Source organism: Rana temporaria, chromosome 11 (genome assembly GCF_905171775.1).
Source record: "Rana temporaria chromosome 11, aRanTem1.1, whole genome shotgun sequence".
NCBI lineage: Eukaryota > Metazoa > Chordata > Amphibia > Anura > Ranidae > Rana > Rana temporaria.
Genome location: NC_053499.1, coordinates 94,111,522 through 94,129,589, shown reverse-complemented (window position 1 = coordinate 94,129,589; position 18,068 = coordinate 94,111,522). Strand labels below are relative to the sequence as shown.

The following is an 18,068-nucleotide window of genomic DNA, read 5'->3' as shown; positions in this document are numbered from 1 at the left end:
TCATTAACACTTGCTTCAAAACATGGCACTGAACATGCTTTTTTAAAGCACTCTGAATGCCAATCAAAGCACCTGTCACTAAATAAAATGGTTAGCTCACAGTCCTGTGAATGTTTTGTTTGCTTCAAAAATTATACCCCATGTTGCTTCAGCGGTGCTTCAAAGCATCTTCAAAGCCTCCATAGATGTTTATGACAACGTTTTCTTGAAGCACCTACAGCTTTTGAGAGGCTTTTAGTCAGCTTTAGCTTTACTTTGAAAGTATTGCAGGTATGAGATATCAACACACACAAATGGCATCTGTCAAGCATCACTGACATATCATCGAAGCACCACCGAAGCATCACAGAAGCATCAAAAACACATAAAAAAACTTTAACGCGGTAAGCGCTTTAATGTATGTTGAAGTCGAAGCAAGTGTAATTTAACCCAAGAACATTACTCAATGACAACAAATGCACAAACAGTATTTGTGGCATAAGGAGGAGAAAAGGCTCAACCAAACAGATAGATAAAAAAATACATTGAAGAAATACCTCCTTGCCCCTTACAACCCCTAAAATGATTTCATATAATCATTATCTTAATAAACAAAGAATGCGTATTTCATAAAAGGGATGCAATAAAATAACCAAATAACACCATTTCCATTAAAAGGCAAAAGTCATTGACAATAAAAAAAAATAAAACATTTTTTTGAACAATGTTATCCATAGTATTGTTGCTGGTAACGCAAATTGAGTTCCCGAAGTTCTCGTTCTCTTACTCTTCGTGATTTTGTTGACTTGTTGGAGCGACTGGAACGAACAGACTGTGCTGACTTGGTGCTCTGACATCGGGATGAAGCTCTCTTGAGCAAATTCTGTGAAATAGACCTGTGAAGATTTTTCATGGATGAAGATGCAGCCATGCTTACAATCCAAGGGTGTTTAAGAGCTTGAGATGCTGTCATTCTTTCACTAGGCTCCACCATCAGCAGACGGTCAATGAAGTCCTTTGCCAGATTTGAAACACTTGGCCAAGGCTACAGATTTAAAACATATAAAAAAACAATTAAAATATAAACAACATTTCTCTTAAATGTTAAATAAACATTATATCAGACCGTGGAATTATTATGAATATTTTGATATACTGTATATTGTTTTCCAAGTACTGTACTGAAAAATAGAACTGAATAAATGTCAACAGTGCAAAAATAAAATCAGATTTTTAACTTACTATTAAAATACATCTATCGGAGTACAATACAGGACACAGATCTTTTGTGACTTTACATGTAAAACCTCCGGTTCTCGGGAGGGGCCGAGATTCCCCTGTGTTGGCCAGCTGATGTCACTGGGAGATCTTGCCCCCGCCTGCTTCTCTCCATTGATCGGGGCAGGCCAGCACAAAGGGATCACATGACCGCACAGCTGGTGTGACAAAAGAGATTTAGCCTTTAGATTTTTTTTTAAAACAAATCCACTGTAGTGAATGGCAGCATGCCTGGAAGGGATACTTGTAAATTGGCTGCATTATGCATTATGGAGGGGTGGGCAGGAGAGCCGCTCTCACAATGACAGGGAGGGAGGGGAAGAGGGGAGAGAGAGAGAGACGCGTAAACTGACCACAGTAATCAGGGCTCAGCAGTAGGGATGAGCTTTATGTTCGGGTCGAACATGAGTTTGACTTGAACATTGCATGTTCACCCGTTCACCGAATAGCGAACAATTTGGGGTGTTCACCCGCTTTAAAGTGAAACAACAAAAGTGAAATATTGCTTTAAATTTCGTACCTTGGGGTGTCTATAGTATGCCTGTAAAGTAGCGCATGTTTCCCGTGCTTAGAAAAGTTCCTTCACAAAATTACATTTTTAAAACTACTCGTGGCTATAATGAATTGTCGGGCCCCATCATTACAGATAAAAGTAATTGAAAAAAAAAAAAAAGACATGGGTTCCCCCCCAGTCCATTACCAGGCCCTTTGGGTCTTGTATGAATATTAAGGGGAACCCTGAACCAACCCCGGGACCCCCACGCATTTGTTTTTATTTTGGTTTGTTTTTTTCAATAACTTATCTGTATTGCTGGGACCCGACAATTCATTATAGCCCCGAGTAGTTTTAAATTACTTTTTTTTTCGTTAGAAATTTCATTTTCTGCAGGGACTGTTATAAACACGGGAAACATGCACTACTTTACAGGCATACTATGGACACCCCCCCCCCTAAACGAAATTCGTACAAAATTTAAAGGAATATTTCACTTTTATTGTTTCACTTTAAGCATTATTAAAATTACTGCTCCCAAAATAAATGCAGTTTTTAAAACTTTTTTTTGCATTGATACATGTTTTCTGGGGCAGGACCCAGGTCCCCAAACACTTTTTAACGGTTTTTGCATGTTCGAACAAATGTTTTGCCTGTTTGCATGTTCTGCTGCGAACCGGCTTATCCCTGCTCAATGTCTATGATTACCATGGTCAACAGAGAGGCAGGGGGACACAGGAACTAGCAGGATCAACCAGGAAAAAAAACATAATACAAGTACATAGTACAAGCACTGTGCTATACAGCGAGCCTTTAATGAACAGGATCTTGTTTTGCTTTTTTAGGGTTACAGCCACTTTAACTCATTAATAGATGTTAGAATGCAACAATTCAAAGGGGTGAGACAATTCAAAAAAGCAAGCCCAAGAACAAAACAATGAAAATAATCAATAAAATGAATCGAAAATACTGAAAAACGATAATAATGAGCCAATAAAATAACATGTCCAGGGGAGAAAGGCAACAGGTCCCATCTGAGATTCAACCCCTGAGGGACCTTGGCCCTCTAAATATCCACCATGTCTCTCTGTTCAAAAGTTGCCTACTTTTGTCCCCACCCCTGGGCATGGAAGCGAATCTTTCAATGCCTGTAAACCTGAAACAGGACAAGTCCACTGCATGACAATCCCTAAAATGACGCAAGACATTAGAAACATGCCACGCATTCAAGTTAACAGTATCACAGTAGTGTTCATCTATTCTAGTCCGTAGGGACTAAATAATGCAATAATATTATCACACAGCTCACTCAAAGAGGGTATCCGGTCCCATTTATACAAAAAGGGCTGAATCATGATAAAGTAAAGAAGAGAGGTGTTGGAGTAAGGCTGTCGTTTTTCAAATAGGAAGGCTCCAACCTTGGGTTCCCCTCTCTCTCCTAGCTTATTTACATCAGTTAAGAAATACCAACCTACTTGGCTTTCCTATCCTGGGAGTTTTCCATGCAATATAAAAACATGCAGATATTGTCATATGAACTTATCTACTAAAACGTTTAGTTCAAGAAACACAGGTGAAAGTTTTGATATCAAACAATACATAAACTGTGGAACCCAATATGTAGTGTACCTAATTCATTGTGTTGCTTGCAATCTACAATACGTGGGGTGCACAACACGCGCCCTAGGCACTAAAACATGGGTACAACACTGTTAACCTGAATGTGAGGCATATTTCTAATGTCTGGTAGATATTGCTCTAGAGGGCGGACATGTGTAATCCAGCCCTGCCGTAGCTCCAGAAGAGATCCTATCAGCTGCTGGTGCCAGTGCAGAGATGAGGGACGGCTTGCCCTCGGTTTAGCAGCCCTGAAACTCGTTCTGCCAGGGGAACCATTCCTCACAGTAGGATCGAGGGACCAGAGAGAGAGGAGAGCCACCGATGCACCCGCAATACCCTCTATCAGGGCAGGTACAAGGGGTGGGCGGAGTGTGGGAGGGGGTGGGTTGTTAGCAGGCGGAAGAGTATTCCTATGCTCCCATGTTGCCGCTCCAGCTTGCATCAAAAGAGAGTGGAGGACGTGTCCTTCCTGATTGCTGAACTCCTCTTTGAAGCAGCAGTCATGCCCCTTTTTGAGCTCCTGTTAGTGTGGCTGGCTGAGTCACAGTAAGAGCTCCACTACAGGTGGGCGGAGCAGGAAGAGATCAGTACACTGCAGTCCCGATTACTGCTTCCTGCCCACCATATACAGCAGCTCTCATTGGGGCAGAAAGATCTCAGATAAGAGACGTCAGACTGCATCTTCTACACATGGGAGTCCTGACCTTCTCTGCCTTCCACCTTGTACTGTACTATGCTGTGCTTTAAACTGTAACTGTAAGCTGTGCTGTAACTTTCTTGATTAGGAATATACTTGGACTTCTGAGGCGATACATAGATGTATTCCTCATACACTTTTTTAAATATATATATATATATATATATATATATATATATATATATATATATATATATATATATATATATATATACACATACACACACACACACACAGTACAAACCAAAAGTTTGGACACACCTTCTCATTCAAAGAGTTTTCTTTATTTTCATGACTATGGAAATTGTAGATTCACACTGAAGGCATCAAAACTATGAATTAACACATGTGGAATTATACATAACAAAAAAGTGTGAAACAACTGAAAATATATTTCATATTCTAGGTTCTTCAAAGTAGCCATCTTTTGCTTTGATTACTGCTTTGCACACTCTTGGCATTCTCTTGATGAACTTCAAGAGGTAGTCACCTGGCGCAGCACCCCATCACTCTCCTTCTTGGTCAAATAGCCCTTACACAGCCTGGAGGTGTGTTTGGGGTCATTGTCCTGTTGAAAAATAAATGATGGTCCAACTAAACGCAAACCGGATGGAATAGCATGCCACTGCAAGATGCTGTGGTAGCCATGCTGGTTCAGTGTGCCTTCAATTTTGAATAAATCTCCAACAGTGTCAGTGTCAACAGTGTCACCAGCAAAGCACCCCCACACCATCACACCTCCTCCTCCTCCATGCTTCATGGTGGGAACCAGGCATGTAGAGTCCATCTGTTCACCTTTTCTGCGTCACACAAAGACACGGAGGTTGGAACCAAAGATCTCAAGTTATCACCTCAGAAGTCCCAGTATATTCCTAACCTATAAAAAAATCTGAATATAAGCATCAATTAATGTAATTGCATAATGGAGCCAACCATGGCCGATACAAGGGGTGGGCAGAAGGGTCAGATGCCCTGGGTGGGACCATTTACTGGAGGAAGGGGGGGCACGCAGTCAGGGCCGTCTTTAACGCAGTTTTCCCAGGGTAGCGAGAGCAGCTGATCCCCCCCCGCTCTCCCAAGCAGTGGCCACATTATAACAGGAGAGCAGGACAGCTGCAGGTTTCATATGCTTGAGCCCGCTCGTCCTGCTTCTCCCTCTGTCAGAAGCCGTGGACCGGAGACAGGCAATGAAGCAGAGCAGTGCTCTGTGTTCCTCCCTCCCCGCCTGACAGACGAGTGAAGTGTTGTGGCTGTGTGCTGGATCTGATAGCCCGGAGACTGCACTGTGATGCACCGCCGGGTCCGTCGTGATGAATAAGTTCTGTCATCAGGTGAGAAAGAACCGTGGAGAAATTCAAAGAGAATTGGGGGTACAGAGGTGAACGTGAATGAGGGTACAAAGGTAGATGGGGGGTACAGAGGTGGACGGGAGGGGGTACAGAGGTAAATGTGGGTGTGGGGGTACAGAGGTGGACAGGGGGTACAGAGGTAAATGTGGATGGGGGTACAGAAGTTGATGGGAGGGGGGTACAGAGGTGAATGCGGGGGTACAGAGGTGGACAGGTTTTGCTCTCCTCAGGATCCCCAGCAGGCCGGACGGTCTGTACCCCATCCTCCTCCGTCAGCTGAGTGCCGCCCACCCCCGTTCTCCTGATGCTCGTGGGGGGGGTGCATGACCACCCACTCCTCCATGGATCCTTTCTAACTTCTCCCGACTTTGGCGGCTTTCCACAGTGCGGGTTGGCTGGGGTGGACGATCGAGGGGGACTGTATACCCATTCAGCCAGGCACTTGCCAGCATCGTGGGGGCCGCCCGCTTCTCCTCCTGGGCTCCCACTGTGTGGGGGACCCCTCCGTCCACCCTCCCGCTCCTTCGGGCATACACTGAGAGGGGGGGCGTCCGTTCTCCCTCCTACTCCTCCGGGCACTCACAGTGACGTCCACGTGGTGCATGGCTCCATGGAGACCGCCCGCCTGTTTCTCCCGCCCCCCGTTTGCTTAGTCTCCAGATAGGACAGGTACGCATCGGCTGATCCCTGCTCCCTGCCAACCGCCCATCCACATACTGCTGTGCCTTTGCAGGAAGCCGTGAGGGGTGGCTCGTAGTTTTCACAGGGGGGCTGCTGCTCCCGGTGCGCACGCCAGACATCATAGGGGGGCAGCCCGTTCATCCATCCACTTTCTCCTCCCATGCTATCGCCGGCGTCTCTCAGCCGTTCATCCTTCCTGGGGCATGGAGTAAGGGGACACCCTTGGTCCAGGTTGATCCTGTCACCAGGTTCCCAAGGAACTCCAGGGAGCACATGTTTGGGCCGGATGTGGCCTGGCATGGCCCCGTGAGCCGGGGGGGCAGAGTCTTGCGTGATAGTCAGGCTCCTCTGGGTCACGGTTCAAGGGGAGGGGGTGCAGTCAGCAGGGGGAGGGCGGTTGGTGGGGTGTCATTGCATGTTCTTGCCTCACATTGTTCTTGGCATAGCGGTTCTGTCAGTAGTATGTGTAACGGCTACCCAGATAGTGAGAGGGTCTCAGCCGTTGGAGAAGTCCTTTTCCCTGGCAAGCTGCGATATGCAGGTACCGCCGGTATATCCCATCGAACGCCCTTCCAAGAAACGAGACGGGCTACATTTGCAGAGTCAGGCAGACTGACTTTTAATGCCACATTTTACCTCCTTATATCTGGTTACAAACTGTACAGAAACAAATGACACTCCCCCCCCCACCCAGGGGGGGCTTCAATACACATACTTTGAAATAATGACATTCCCTTGAGCCAATCAGTCGCTAGACGTTTTGGCTCCTAAACTTAGCTTGATCAGACAATAGAATTCAATTAACCTTTAAAACAATTATCACTCACACATAATCCCCATCAGCATACACCTTACAGGAGGCTGTTACCTACACAAAAGAGAGTTCATTAGCTATGCAAAGGGAACATTAGCATTCAGCAGTGAAAGAGACCCTTGTCCAATTAACCCTTTGAGCTCAGAATACAATGTGGTACATCCAATTGTGACAAGCCATGCAGTTCCTTGTAGTCCTCCCTGCATGAAGATTATAAATGTCCAGGCAGAATACATAGGTCTGTTACAGTATGTTTCTGTCATAGCGGTTCTGTCAGTAGTATGTTTCTGTCATAGCGGTTCGGTCAGTAGTATGTTTCTGTCATAGGGGTTCTGTCAGCAGTATGTTTCTTTCATAGCGGTTCTGTCAGTAGTATGTTTCTGTCATAGCGGTTCTGTCAGTAGTATGTTTCTGTCATAGCGGTTCTGTCAGCAGTGTGTGTTTTTTGTCGTAACGATTATGCCAGTATCATGTTTCCTGTCATAGCGTGTTCTGTCATAGCGGTTCTGTCAGCGTCATGTTTCGGTCAGTGTCATGTTTCTGTCGTAGCGCGTTTTTTGCTATCGCTGCTCTGTCGTTAGTATTTCTGTCGCAGCAGCTCAGTCTTTGGCGTGTTTCTGTCATGGCGTGTTCTGTCATGGCGTGTTTCTGTCAGTACGTCAGTGTCACGCAGGTTCAGCTCATACCGGTAGCATCTTCGTTTGTTTCCATGTCTCATCATATTTCATAGGTTTTGCTTTCCTGGTCCAGTTGGCTAGGGCTCACATCTCGGGATCTGTCACGTCTACAGATCCATTCGTGGTGAGGTTTTATGTCGTAGTGTGTTCTACTCCAGCGTGTTTCGGTCGTAGCTGTTGGTGCTATACAGTCACGGCGCACACGTATAGCCTTGTAGCTTCTTTTGTTTTTTTTGTCTAGTCATACCTTTCCTTCAGGTTCTTGCATTCCGGGTATAGTCAACCAGGGTGCGCATCGCAGGATCTGTCATGTCAACAGATCCATACGGGCTGGGGTTTACGTTTTTTTAATGATTGTTGACCACAATCTTCTCGCCTGTATACCATACATCATACGTGCACGTTCATTGTTATGCCTATACATCTACCCACCACGGTCTGTGGGTACATCGGCCCTGAGTGTTTCGTTTTTAATTACCTGTCTCTGCGCGGCAGGTTACTCGGGTTCACTTACTTCATACACTTGGGTGGAATCTGTCGTCAGGTTCGTTCACGTGCTGAGGTCTGGTCATTTCTGCTCACGTCTTTGGCCCAGGCAGGTACAGAGGGGGGGGGGTGTCTCATGTTTGGTTGTCTGTCTTTTTCTTCCTGTTTTCCTAGGGTTGGGCGTGCCGCACATTTCGGGGCAGCACATTCTGGTACATCCCGGCTATTCCATGTGGGGGTTCAGATCAGAGCATGGTAGTACTCCGTCGCACAGGGGTTGGTCCATACTTGGCTCAGCAGAGCAGTAAGTCAACAATGGGTTTCCTTTTCCGGCCACAGCAGGGTAGGCGGTACGTTTTAGTTTGTGTCCAATTCCATCCCAGCTACTCCACATACCAGCATGGAGCATGTTCTGGCCTTTTCTGCAAGGATAATTTTATCAGGGTTCTCATCCATGGAGTCGTCGCTTCTTCGCTGCCCACAGTTGGGGGGGGGGCTTTGGCCATCCAAGCGGTTCACCGTTAGCTTCATCAGTCCTGCCCGCTGCCAGGGACGGTTAGCCGCATTAGTCTCAGTTTCACTGCCGGGTTAAACTCGGGTCCACGCAGTCCTTACTCGATACCAATGTCCCTGTGTCGGCCCACAATGGTAGGGGTCTGGGCCGATATCTTTTGGTGCTGTTCTCTTGTTCATAGGTTGCCGGATCTTCTGGGCAGGTGCGTCAATCTAGGCTTCTTTTTTCCAATTCCCAGCCTGTCCTAGGGGGGTCACGGACACTCGGGTAGGTTGTGTCATGCATGTCTGGTTCTATCTGTTTATTGTTGCATAGCACTACAGCGGGTTGGCTTCATCCGTCAACATCAGCAACTCATCTTTCGGGTATCCGGCTCTCATACCCCTTCCCTCCTATCAGTTTGTCCATTTTTGGCATCTCTCCCTCTCACGTCCCCTTACCAGGTATGGACAGTTAGGCCAGGGGTTGTGGGTGTTTTACAGGGCTACTTGTCTTGCGTCCTATTGGATGGTATTCAACCTTTGCATTGTTTTACAGAGCTCTTCAGGTCAGCCCTTGTTTCATTCCCCCACGTATCCTCTCGCCACAAGCAGTTGTTCCAATGTCTGTGCATTCTGGAAGAAGGCCTAATCTATTAGTCACGGGGCAGTCGTTTGGTTTCTAGGCAGTTTCGCAAGTGCCAACGGATGGGGTTCCTTCTAATCATCAGTTCTTAGGACCGGGTTTCTGCTTACTGGAGCTGTTCTTTGAGACCATCCTGGCGTGCGTCACTCTACCAGACAGATGGTTCATGCCCTTCTACTTTCTTATCACAACTACTTCCAGGTCTTTTTGCCCACTTATAGGCATACTGACCAGCGAGGCTAAGGCACAACTCAGGCCTTGGTAGTTAGGGTGTCGCATTCCTCAGTGAAGACTCTGACTACAAATGTGTGTATATGTAGGTGTATGGGTATATCGGTATATGATTTGACAGGAATATATATTTTCTGATATGATGAACTACGGGCCACTCTTATATTAAAAGACTTCCTTATCTTCTCCTGTCTTGTGGGAACCCATGAATGGTTTCAGCTTTTAATTAGTTTAGCCAAATTGTCCTTTTGCAAAAGCCTGGCCAGAATTTGCGGAACCACTCGCCAGGGGTCCTGTGAATGCTAATGTGGAAAATGGTTGAACTAAGCATTAACAGGGATTGCTTAACACACCATAGACTTAAAGGCACCAAGGTTTTTAGATTTGGGCATGCTAGGCAAAAGGGCTTGAGATTCAACCAATAAGGATCTGAGGGAACTCGGAACCAATGAATATTTAGCCTTCAGGTGCAGCCAATCAGGCTTTGAGCAACTCTGGACCAATGAGTCCACAGGGATTTTGGAACCTGGAAGGGGGGGCAGGCTGCAAATGATGGGCACAGGCAGGCTGCATATGCTGGGCACTGGTAGGCTGCTGGGCACTGGTGAGGCACAGGCATGCTGCAAATGAAGGGCACTGGTAAAGCTGCGGGGCACAAGCAGGCTGCATATGATGGGCACTGGCAGGCTGCATAACGGGCACAGGCAGGCTGCATTTGACGGGCACTGGTAGGCTGCTGGGCACTGGTGAGGCACAGGCAGGAATGCAAATGATGGGCACTGGTGAAGCTGCTGGGCACAAGCAGGCTGCATATGATGGGCACTGGTAGGCTGCTGGGCACTGGTGAGGCACAGGCAGGCTGCAAATGATGGGAACTGGTGAAGCTGCTGGGCACAAGCAGGCTGCATATGATGGGCACTGGTAGGCTGCTGGGCACTGGCAGGTTGCATATGACAGGAACTGGTGAAGCACAGGCAGGCTGCATATGACGGGCACTGGTGAGGCACATGCAGGCTGCATATGACGGGCACTGGTGAGGCACATGCAGGCTGCATATGACGGGCACTGGTGAGGCACATGCAGGCTGCATATGACGGGCACTGGTGAGGCACATGCAGGCTGTATATGACAGGCACTGGTAAGGCACAGGCAGGCTGCATATGACGGCCACTGGTGAGGCTGCTGGGCACAAGCAGGCTGCATATGATGGGCATTGGTAGGCTGCTGGGCACTGGCAGGCTGCATATGACAGGCACTGGTGAGGCACAGGCAGGCTGCATATGATGGGCACTGGTGAGGCACATGCAGGCTGCATATGACGGGCACTGGTGAGGCACATGCAGGCTGTATATAACAGGCAGGCTGCATATGACGGCCACTGGTGAGGCACAGGCAGGCTGCATATGACGGCCACTGGTGAGGCTGCTGGGCACAGGCAGGCTGCATTTGATGGACACTGGTGAGGCTGCATTGATCTCCTGTACCATGCCTGCAGTCTCTGACCATCTCCTGTACCATGAAGCAAACATTCCACGTGTGCAGTGTGGCTCAGCTCCGCACATTGTCCCACTCTGGATATTTTTGCTCAGTTACACACACGGTCCAGCGGGACAGACGTGTGTGATAGGAGCCCTGGCCATCAGGCCTCCCAGGACACATCCACGACTGCAGTCGCTCTCTCCCCCAGCAGAGACCGTTGCCTGACGGACTATAGCTCCCCCAGACCCGGCGCTTCCCCAGCCTAAATCCTCCAGCTCACCGTCCGCAGCCGCCGACTGCCACCATCTGGGCGTCCCCGCAGGAAGACCGCGGCTGCGGCTTAGCTCCGGCCATCCTGACAACCTTGTTTTCTCCCCAATTCCTCTCTCCAGCGGGCCCGCATCCCCCTCCCACTTTGTTCTCCCCCAGCCGTCAGCGGACCTCCCAAAGCTGTGCCGATAGTCGCCTGGATCGTCAGGAGAGACTGCGGCTCGGGCCTAGCTCTGGCCACAGCGGCCATCTTGGTCCACAGTACCTTCTCCTGACTCCCCCCCAACCCTCCAGGTTACAAAGCACAGGACTCGCCTGTCACTGGCTAACTGCAAGTAAACCCCCTCACCGGGGCCTCTACAATTGGCAAGCCTGAAGGTCAATCCAGAGATCTGGCCTGGTAAGTAGAGGACATCTTGGTACACCCGAACGCTCTCACCATCTACACCCCTTACATCCTTTTTTCCACCCCCTCATTCATCCTCACCCGCCTCATCTCAGCTCCATCATCAGCTAGGTAAGTACATCGGGCACAACACACATAGGCAGTTTGATCCAGGGTCACCCGATCATCTCTTGAGGTATCAGGAAGGAATTTTTCTCCCTGCTGCAGCAAATTGGCCAAACGGGGGGGGGGGGGGGGATTGGGCGGTTTGATTGAGTTAACCTTCTTTCAGCATCATCATCATCACCAGTTTGATCATCAGCCACATCCCCGGGATCATCATCATCTCATCATCACCATTGTCGTTTCATCGGTATCATCATCGCATCATCCTATCAGCAGCAGCTTTCTCCCACCATGCTCAACATCAAGTATTCAGCCGACACCCTTCGCAGTCTAAGGAATATTGCAAAAGAGTTACCCAAACAAGCTAGTAATACAATACAGTAAATACTATCTGTAACGGAATGACCCGGGACAAACAGAGACTTTGTAAGGATGAGGGGTACTCCTGTACCGGCGTCACCAAGGAGTCTTATGTCTAGGGTCACCTTATGTCCGATAGGGCCATAGGGTGACTGAGAAATTATATCCTAAATTACAGGACAGAGGACATCACTGATAGTTCATATTACAGGATCTTGAGATATTGCAAGTTTTTGGTTAATTGTGACCCAACCAGTAAATAGTGACTCATTTCTATGATTAGCCCTGGCTAGTGACATGCTAATTGAGTCTGCTTCTGAAAGACCTCTCATTGTGTGATGCTGCTTTGTGTGAATTCTATTGATATAAGATGTGGAATGGAACTTGCCAAGCTGTATGCGGAGACAGAACGTCTGTCTAGGGATGTGGATTAAGAAGAGATCATTGTGTGATGGTGTTTTGTTTGAGTTCTGTTAATGAAGGAATGTGCAGTGATTAGATCATGATAATTATAGGCCGGCGCCGACATGTCTAGAATGTTTAGCAATTAGCCATCTGAAAGTATATTGAAGCCCTCCCAGGGTGTGGGTGGAGAGTTTGATTGTTCCTGTGCCTTGAAAACTATATCAAATCTGAGAGTGAACCATTAAAGATGTATTACATTTGAAACCAGAGAACACGGAGCAAGTCTCATTATTCTGGGAAATGGGATGCCTGCTGGTTTGTCTGTGTGTCAGATGAGCTGTCGTAGTTGATGGAAGGTCGTAAACGGTGGTAACCGTTACACTATCAACTCGTGTCAATGATATAAGTGAATTAAATATCTTAACGCAAACATGAATAATCCCGTGAGGAATAAACAGGTTATAAATGATATAAAATTAATAATGAACCAATGAGTGTAGCTCAGGTATTAATAATACAAATTCCCTAAAAATTGCGTCCATAAATAATCATCGATGAACCAAATTAAAGGGGTTGTAAAGGTACATTCTTTTTTTCCTTAAATAGCTTCCTTTACCTTAGTGCAGTCCTCCTTCACTTACCTCATCCTTCCATTTTGCTTTTAAATGTCCTAATTTCTTCTGAGAAATCCTCACTTCCTGTTCTTCTGTCTGTAACTACACACAGTAATGCGAGGCTTTCTCCCTGGTGTGGAGAAAGCCCCTGAGGGGGCGAGCAGGAGTGTCAGGACACCCACTAACACACAGCTCCTTTCTCTATCTGCAAAGTAGAGAGTGTCCTGACACGCCTGCTCGCCCCCTCCCCCTCAAGAGGCTTTCTCCACACCAGGGAGAAAGCCTTGCATTACTGTGTGTAGTTACAGACAGAAGAACAGGAAGTGAGGATTTCCCAGACGAAATAAGGACATTTAAAAGAAAAATCGATGGATGAGGTAAGTGAAGGAGGACTGCACTAAGGTAAAGGAAGCTATTTAGGGAAAACATTTTTTACCTTTACAACCCCTTTAATAAACACCAGTGCTCAGTGCAAGAAGTCCATAAGTTGGTAAATATTGTGTCCAAAGAAACGTGATGAATCCTTCACCAATCAGCAGAAATTACTTCTTACCAGCTTGCTATGATCCCCCATGACAGAGGATCAGTAATCAGGAATCTCACTCCAGAAAAACAGCCAACACAAATCCGATTCTCAAGCAGTGACTCCTCTCCAATAGCAGACATGAATTAATTAAAAGCAGATGTAGCCGGTATATGCTAAACAATAGATGCCCCACATAGTTAGTTTAATGTACAAAAGATTTATTAAAAAGGTTTGGTAATACACTAAATGGTGCAGATCAAAAATAGACCTTATAGTCTGGTGTGCCGGCCGGTACACAAAACACAGACACCCGTCCTACTGGAGAATCGTATGGAGCTCGAGGTTATGTCAGTAAGCCGCTCCACCCTACGTCCGTTTCATAATAACTTACTTCGTCCAGGGGCACGGGAGAGAAGAAGAAAATAAATTACATGCTGAACTCATTAAAACCACACTATTGAAGAAAATAGGAATGCAAAATCAAAACCTCTCAACGGAACAAACTCTCAACTCCAACTCCACAACAAAGCATTACTACAAACAGCAGACACAGTCGCTCCGAAACGCAGAGCACTCATCCGCAAAAACAACTCGGGCTGGTTTAATGTCACTCTTACTTTACTGAAGCAAGAACGCAGAAGAGCGAAAGGAGCCTGGAGAAGAAACCCAACAAAGGATAATCTCTCAAACTACAAAGCACTCACCAAGAAATACCACAAAGCAATTTGCAAAGCAAAAAAAGAACACTTCTCAAACACCATATCAAAAGCCCTAAACTGTCCACGGGATCTATTCAAACTAGTCGCTCAGACTATGAACCCCACCTGCTTAGAGCCTCCAGCAAACGAAACTCAAGAATTCTGCAATGAACTATCTGATTTTTTTATTGACAAAATCGAAAACATTCTGGAAATAATTCAAACAGAACAAAAACAACCAACCCCATTCAGACAAAGCAAGAAGAAAAAATCAACACAAACATTCTACAATCAACAACATTTTCGCTGGTCCCAATCACAATTGACACCACCAAAAACATCATCAGAAGCCTCCGACAACACATCACCAAATGATATTATTTTCACAATACTCCTGAAAGAATATACCGACATCTTGGCACCCACCATAATGCACCTCATAAACCAATCGTTCAAAGAAGATATCGTCCCGAATTCCCTCAAGCAAGGCATAATCAAACCCCTCCTAAAGAAACCCAACCTCGACCCCAAAGACCCAAACTATTGCAGACCGGTAACAAGATTTAACACCATCTCCAAGATCATTGAGAAAGCAGTAGTACAACAGCTACAACCCCATTTGGACGCCCACAAACTCCTGGACCCGCTACAATCAGGCTTCCGCCCAGGCCACGGGACAGAAACGGCTCTTCTCAAAATATAGGATGACGCCCTTGAAACAGCAGATGATGGAGAATCGTGTCTCCTGGTGCTGCTGGACCTCTGTGGAGCTTTTGACACAGTAGACCACAACACCCTGCTCACTTGACTCAAAGAAGTAGCCGGAGTCACAGACACTGCTCTACCCTGGTTCACATGTTTTCTAGAAAATCAAGCCCAGACAGTGAAACTAGGAGCATTCACTTCAGAAACACAGACCATTACATGCAGAGTCCCTCAAGGATCACCCATTTGCCCTTGCTCTTCAACAGCCCCAATTGTAGGGTGCTTCTTTAAACTCCAATAGTATTATGAGTGACCCAAGGAAGCACAGACAAAGCGATCTGTGAAGCTTGTTGTTCTACTCAGGGTTTGATCTGCAAGGAGGTACACCATGACACTACTCTAGACAAATGTAGGGCCTGATAGTATGAGATCAAGTCAGGTAGGCCGGTCCCCCCTAGGATTTAGGCAGAACCAACAATGAGTAACAGAGTCTTGCGACTTTATTATACTAAAGAAATTTAGGTAACAGTGTCCGACACTAACAAAAAAATGGTTGGGGTAGTTTAATAGGTAGCGTTTGTGACCCTTTTAGTGCCCTAGCTAGGAGAACCCCAGGTTTATTTCCGTACTCATAAAATGGACTGCTTATATTGGCACAATTTTTCTCTCACTTCTACATTTAACATTTGATTATACTGCTGACATAAGGCAAGTAAATATTTCTGTGTCTGCAAGGCAAGTATTTTTTTATGTATTGCATCAAGTTTTCGAATTCTCAAAAGTAGCGACGTAGTTTCCGAGCGCCTCAATTTCTGTATCCTCACTCCATGTTTAGGAATATTCCTCTTATAAAAGCACTTTTGCGCCTCCCACTGTACTGTCAGGGACGTAGTAGGTTGAGTGAAATATTCTTCTAAACCCTTGAGTGCCTCATTTATAGTGTTAGGGTCCTTTAACTGTGTATCATTAAGCCTCCAAGACCAGGTCCTTGTAGCCGCTATGTTTAAATCTATGTCCATATGGGCCAGTCCGTGATCGGCAAGCAAGAGTGGATCGATCTTAGTGGCTCGGACTCTATCTAGGTCTTTCTGGGCGATAAAAAAAAAATAATGAATTCTTGAATATGTTGAATGGACTGGAGAAAAATAAGGCAACCAGTTGGAGGAGGTTTAATTCTGCCTTCAGACACTTTAGATAAGAGAATGATAAGTGGGATACCCCTTTTGAAACATCTAGCAATGGGTCATATGCAAAATTAGAGTCCCCTCCTAGGATCAGTACGCCATCACTGTACTCCAGTATCAGGGGGATCCATGACCTTAAAAAAAGGCAGGTGATTCGAGTTTGGAAAGTATACGTTGACCAAAGATACACGGGTGGTTCCAATTATACCCTTAATGTTTAGAAATCTACCTTGCTCATTAGTAATATGTGTACCTGGCGACCAGGGAACAGACCTTGCTAGAAGAATACTAACTCCCTTTGCTTTAGAGATCGGTGATGAACTGTGATATACCACTGGATAGGCTCTATTCGTCAATTTTGGAATTTTCCTAGCCTGAAAATGGGTTTCCTGAAGAAAAACAATCTGGCTCCGCATTTTTGTCAAATCTCTGAGTAACCTTGACCTTTTTTCTGGAACATTAAGGCCTCTAACGTTAAGGGTAGTTACCCTCACCGGAGAGGTCAGGCCTACCCCCGGAAACAGGCATCTTGACCCCCCTCTAAAAATTGTAGATAGGGGTGGTGAGACAAAATTGAAAGGGTACTGGGAAAAAGGGAAGAAAAAAAAAAAAAGAGCAAAGGAGAAAAAAAAAAGAAAGAAGGGAAAACCCTCTACTCTCCCAACTTAGCCCAATAGGACTGGGAGAAACCTATGTGGGGGTGTGTCTATACCTGGCAGTGCTGTCAGTTCCATTAAGGATAACCAATACTATGGTGAATCCTCCTCCGAGAGCATTAATAGATAATGATGTCCAGGCATATTTACTGAAAACTAAGAACCTGGCTCAAAAAAAAATCTATTTAATATTTACTAGAGGTCTATGCCCACTACAATATACTAAAATGTACAATATAGTTGTGGTATAGAGCAAAACAAAAAAAAACTAAAGAAGAAAAAATAAAAAAATAAATCAAGCCAACTCATACTCAAAAGAAAAAAAAAAATTCCAACCAATTAGGAACTTGGATTGGTTCACACCCCATATATAAGGTTGCAAAATATATATATGGTATTTGCAAAAAAAATTATAGTTATTATAGGTATTTATATTAAATATCTTGAGTTATAGTCAACTGGCCAGTCCGCTGGATAGTAAATGCCTAGCAGCTACACAATCACTACTTATCACTATATATCGACTGTGTAGCAACCAGTAACTAGTAGCTATAGTAACGACAAAAAAATAATATTTTATCTACTCCTCTGGACTTTGTTAATTACACCGATAGTACACCTGAGTTGGAGCCTTTCTATTTGGGTAATACCTGTGTACCTGAGTGCGAATTGTGTGCTGGGTTATGAACTTTGTTTAATTTTTTTTTTTGACTGACACAAGTGCAGTGGTGCTTCTGCCCCTCCCCCCTCCCTTTTTTTTTCTCTTCACCTATGGTGATCTTGATTTTGAGTTAAGATGAATAGACAACAATCAGCAGCTGAAAGAGTATGCTCACTCTGAAGGACAGGGGGTTGGAAGGAGCCCTCCAAACACACGGAGTGGTGGAGCATCTGTGATTCCTGACACAGTTAAACAAGGAGCTATAGAAAAGGCAGAGAAGGTGGAAAAGCAGAGTAAATTAACATTGGAACAGGTGAATGCACAGCTGCTAGCAGCAATTCAAACCTCTAACATGGCTCTTTCAGGTAAAATGGAAGAAATTAAGATTGATATTGGATATCTGAGACAGGACATGCAATGTATGCGGGAGCGAATCACTGAAACTGAAAATAGAGTGTCAGCTCTGGAGGACACTGTGTTACCTATGATTAGTAAGTTGCAGATTACTGAGAAACAGGTAGCAACGTGGCAGCAGAAATTAGATCAAATTGAGAAT

The 18,068-nt window shown here is 45.7% G+C and overlaps 1 protein-coding gene across 3 annotated transcripts in view; it reads right to left on the bottom strand.

Moving 5' to 3' along the window:
• Positions 1–370: 370 nt before the first annotated feature.
• PSKH1 (protein serine kinase H1) overlaps positions 371–18,068 on the bottom strand; it is a 202,034-nt gene continuing 184,336 nt past the window's right edge. For all 3 annotated transcript variants that reach the window (XM_040328770.1, XM_040328769.1, XM_040328771.1), the window contains one exon: positions 371–1,024. In XM_040328770.1, the coding sequence (XP_040184704.1) occupies positions 707–1,024 (318 nt within the window). In that variant the 3' untranslated portion in view covers positions 371–706. The remainder of the gene's footprint in view (positions 1,025–18,068) is intronic.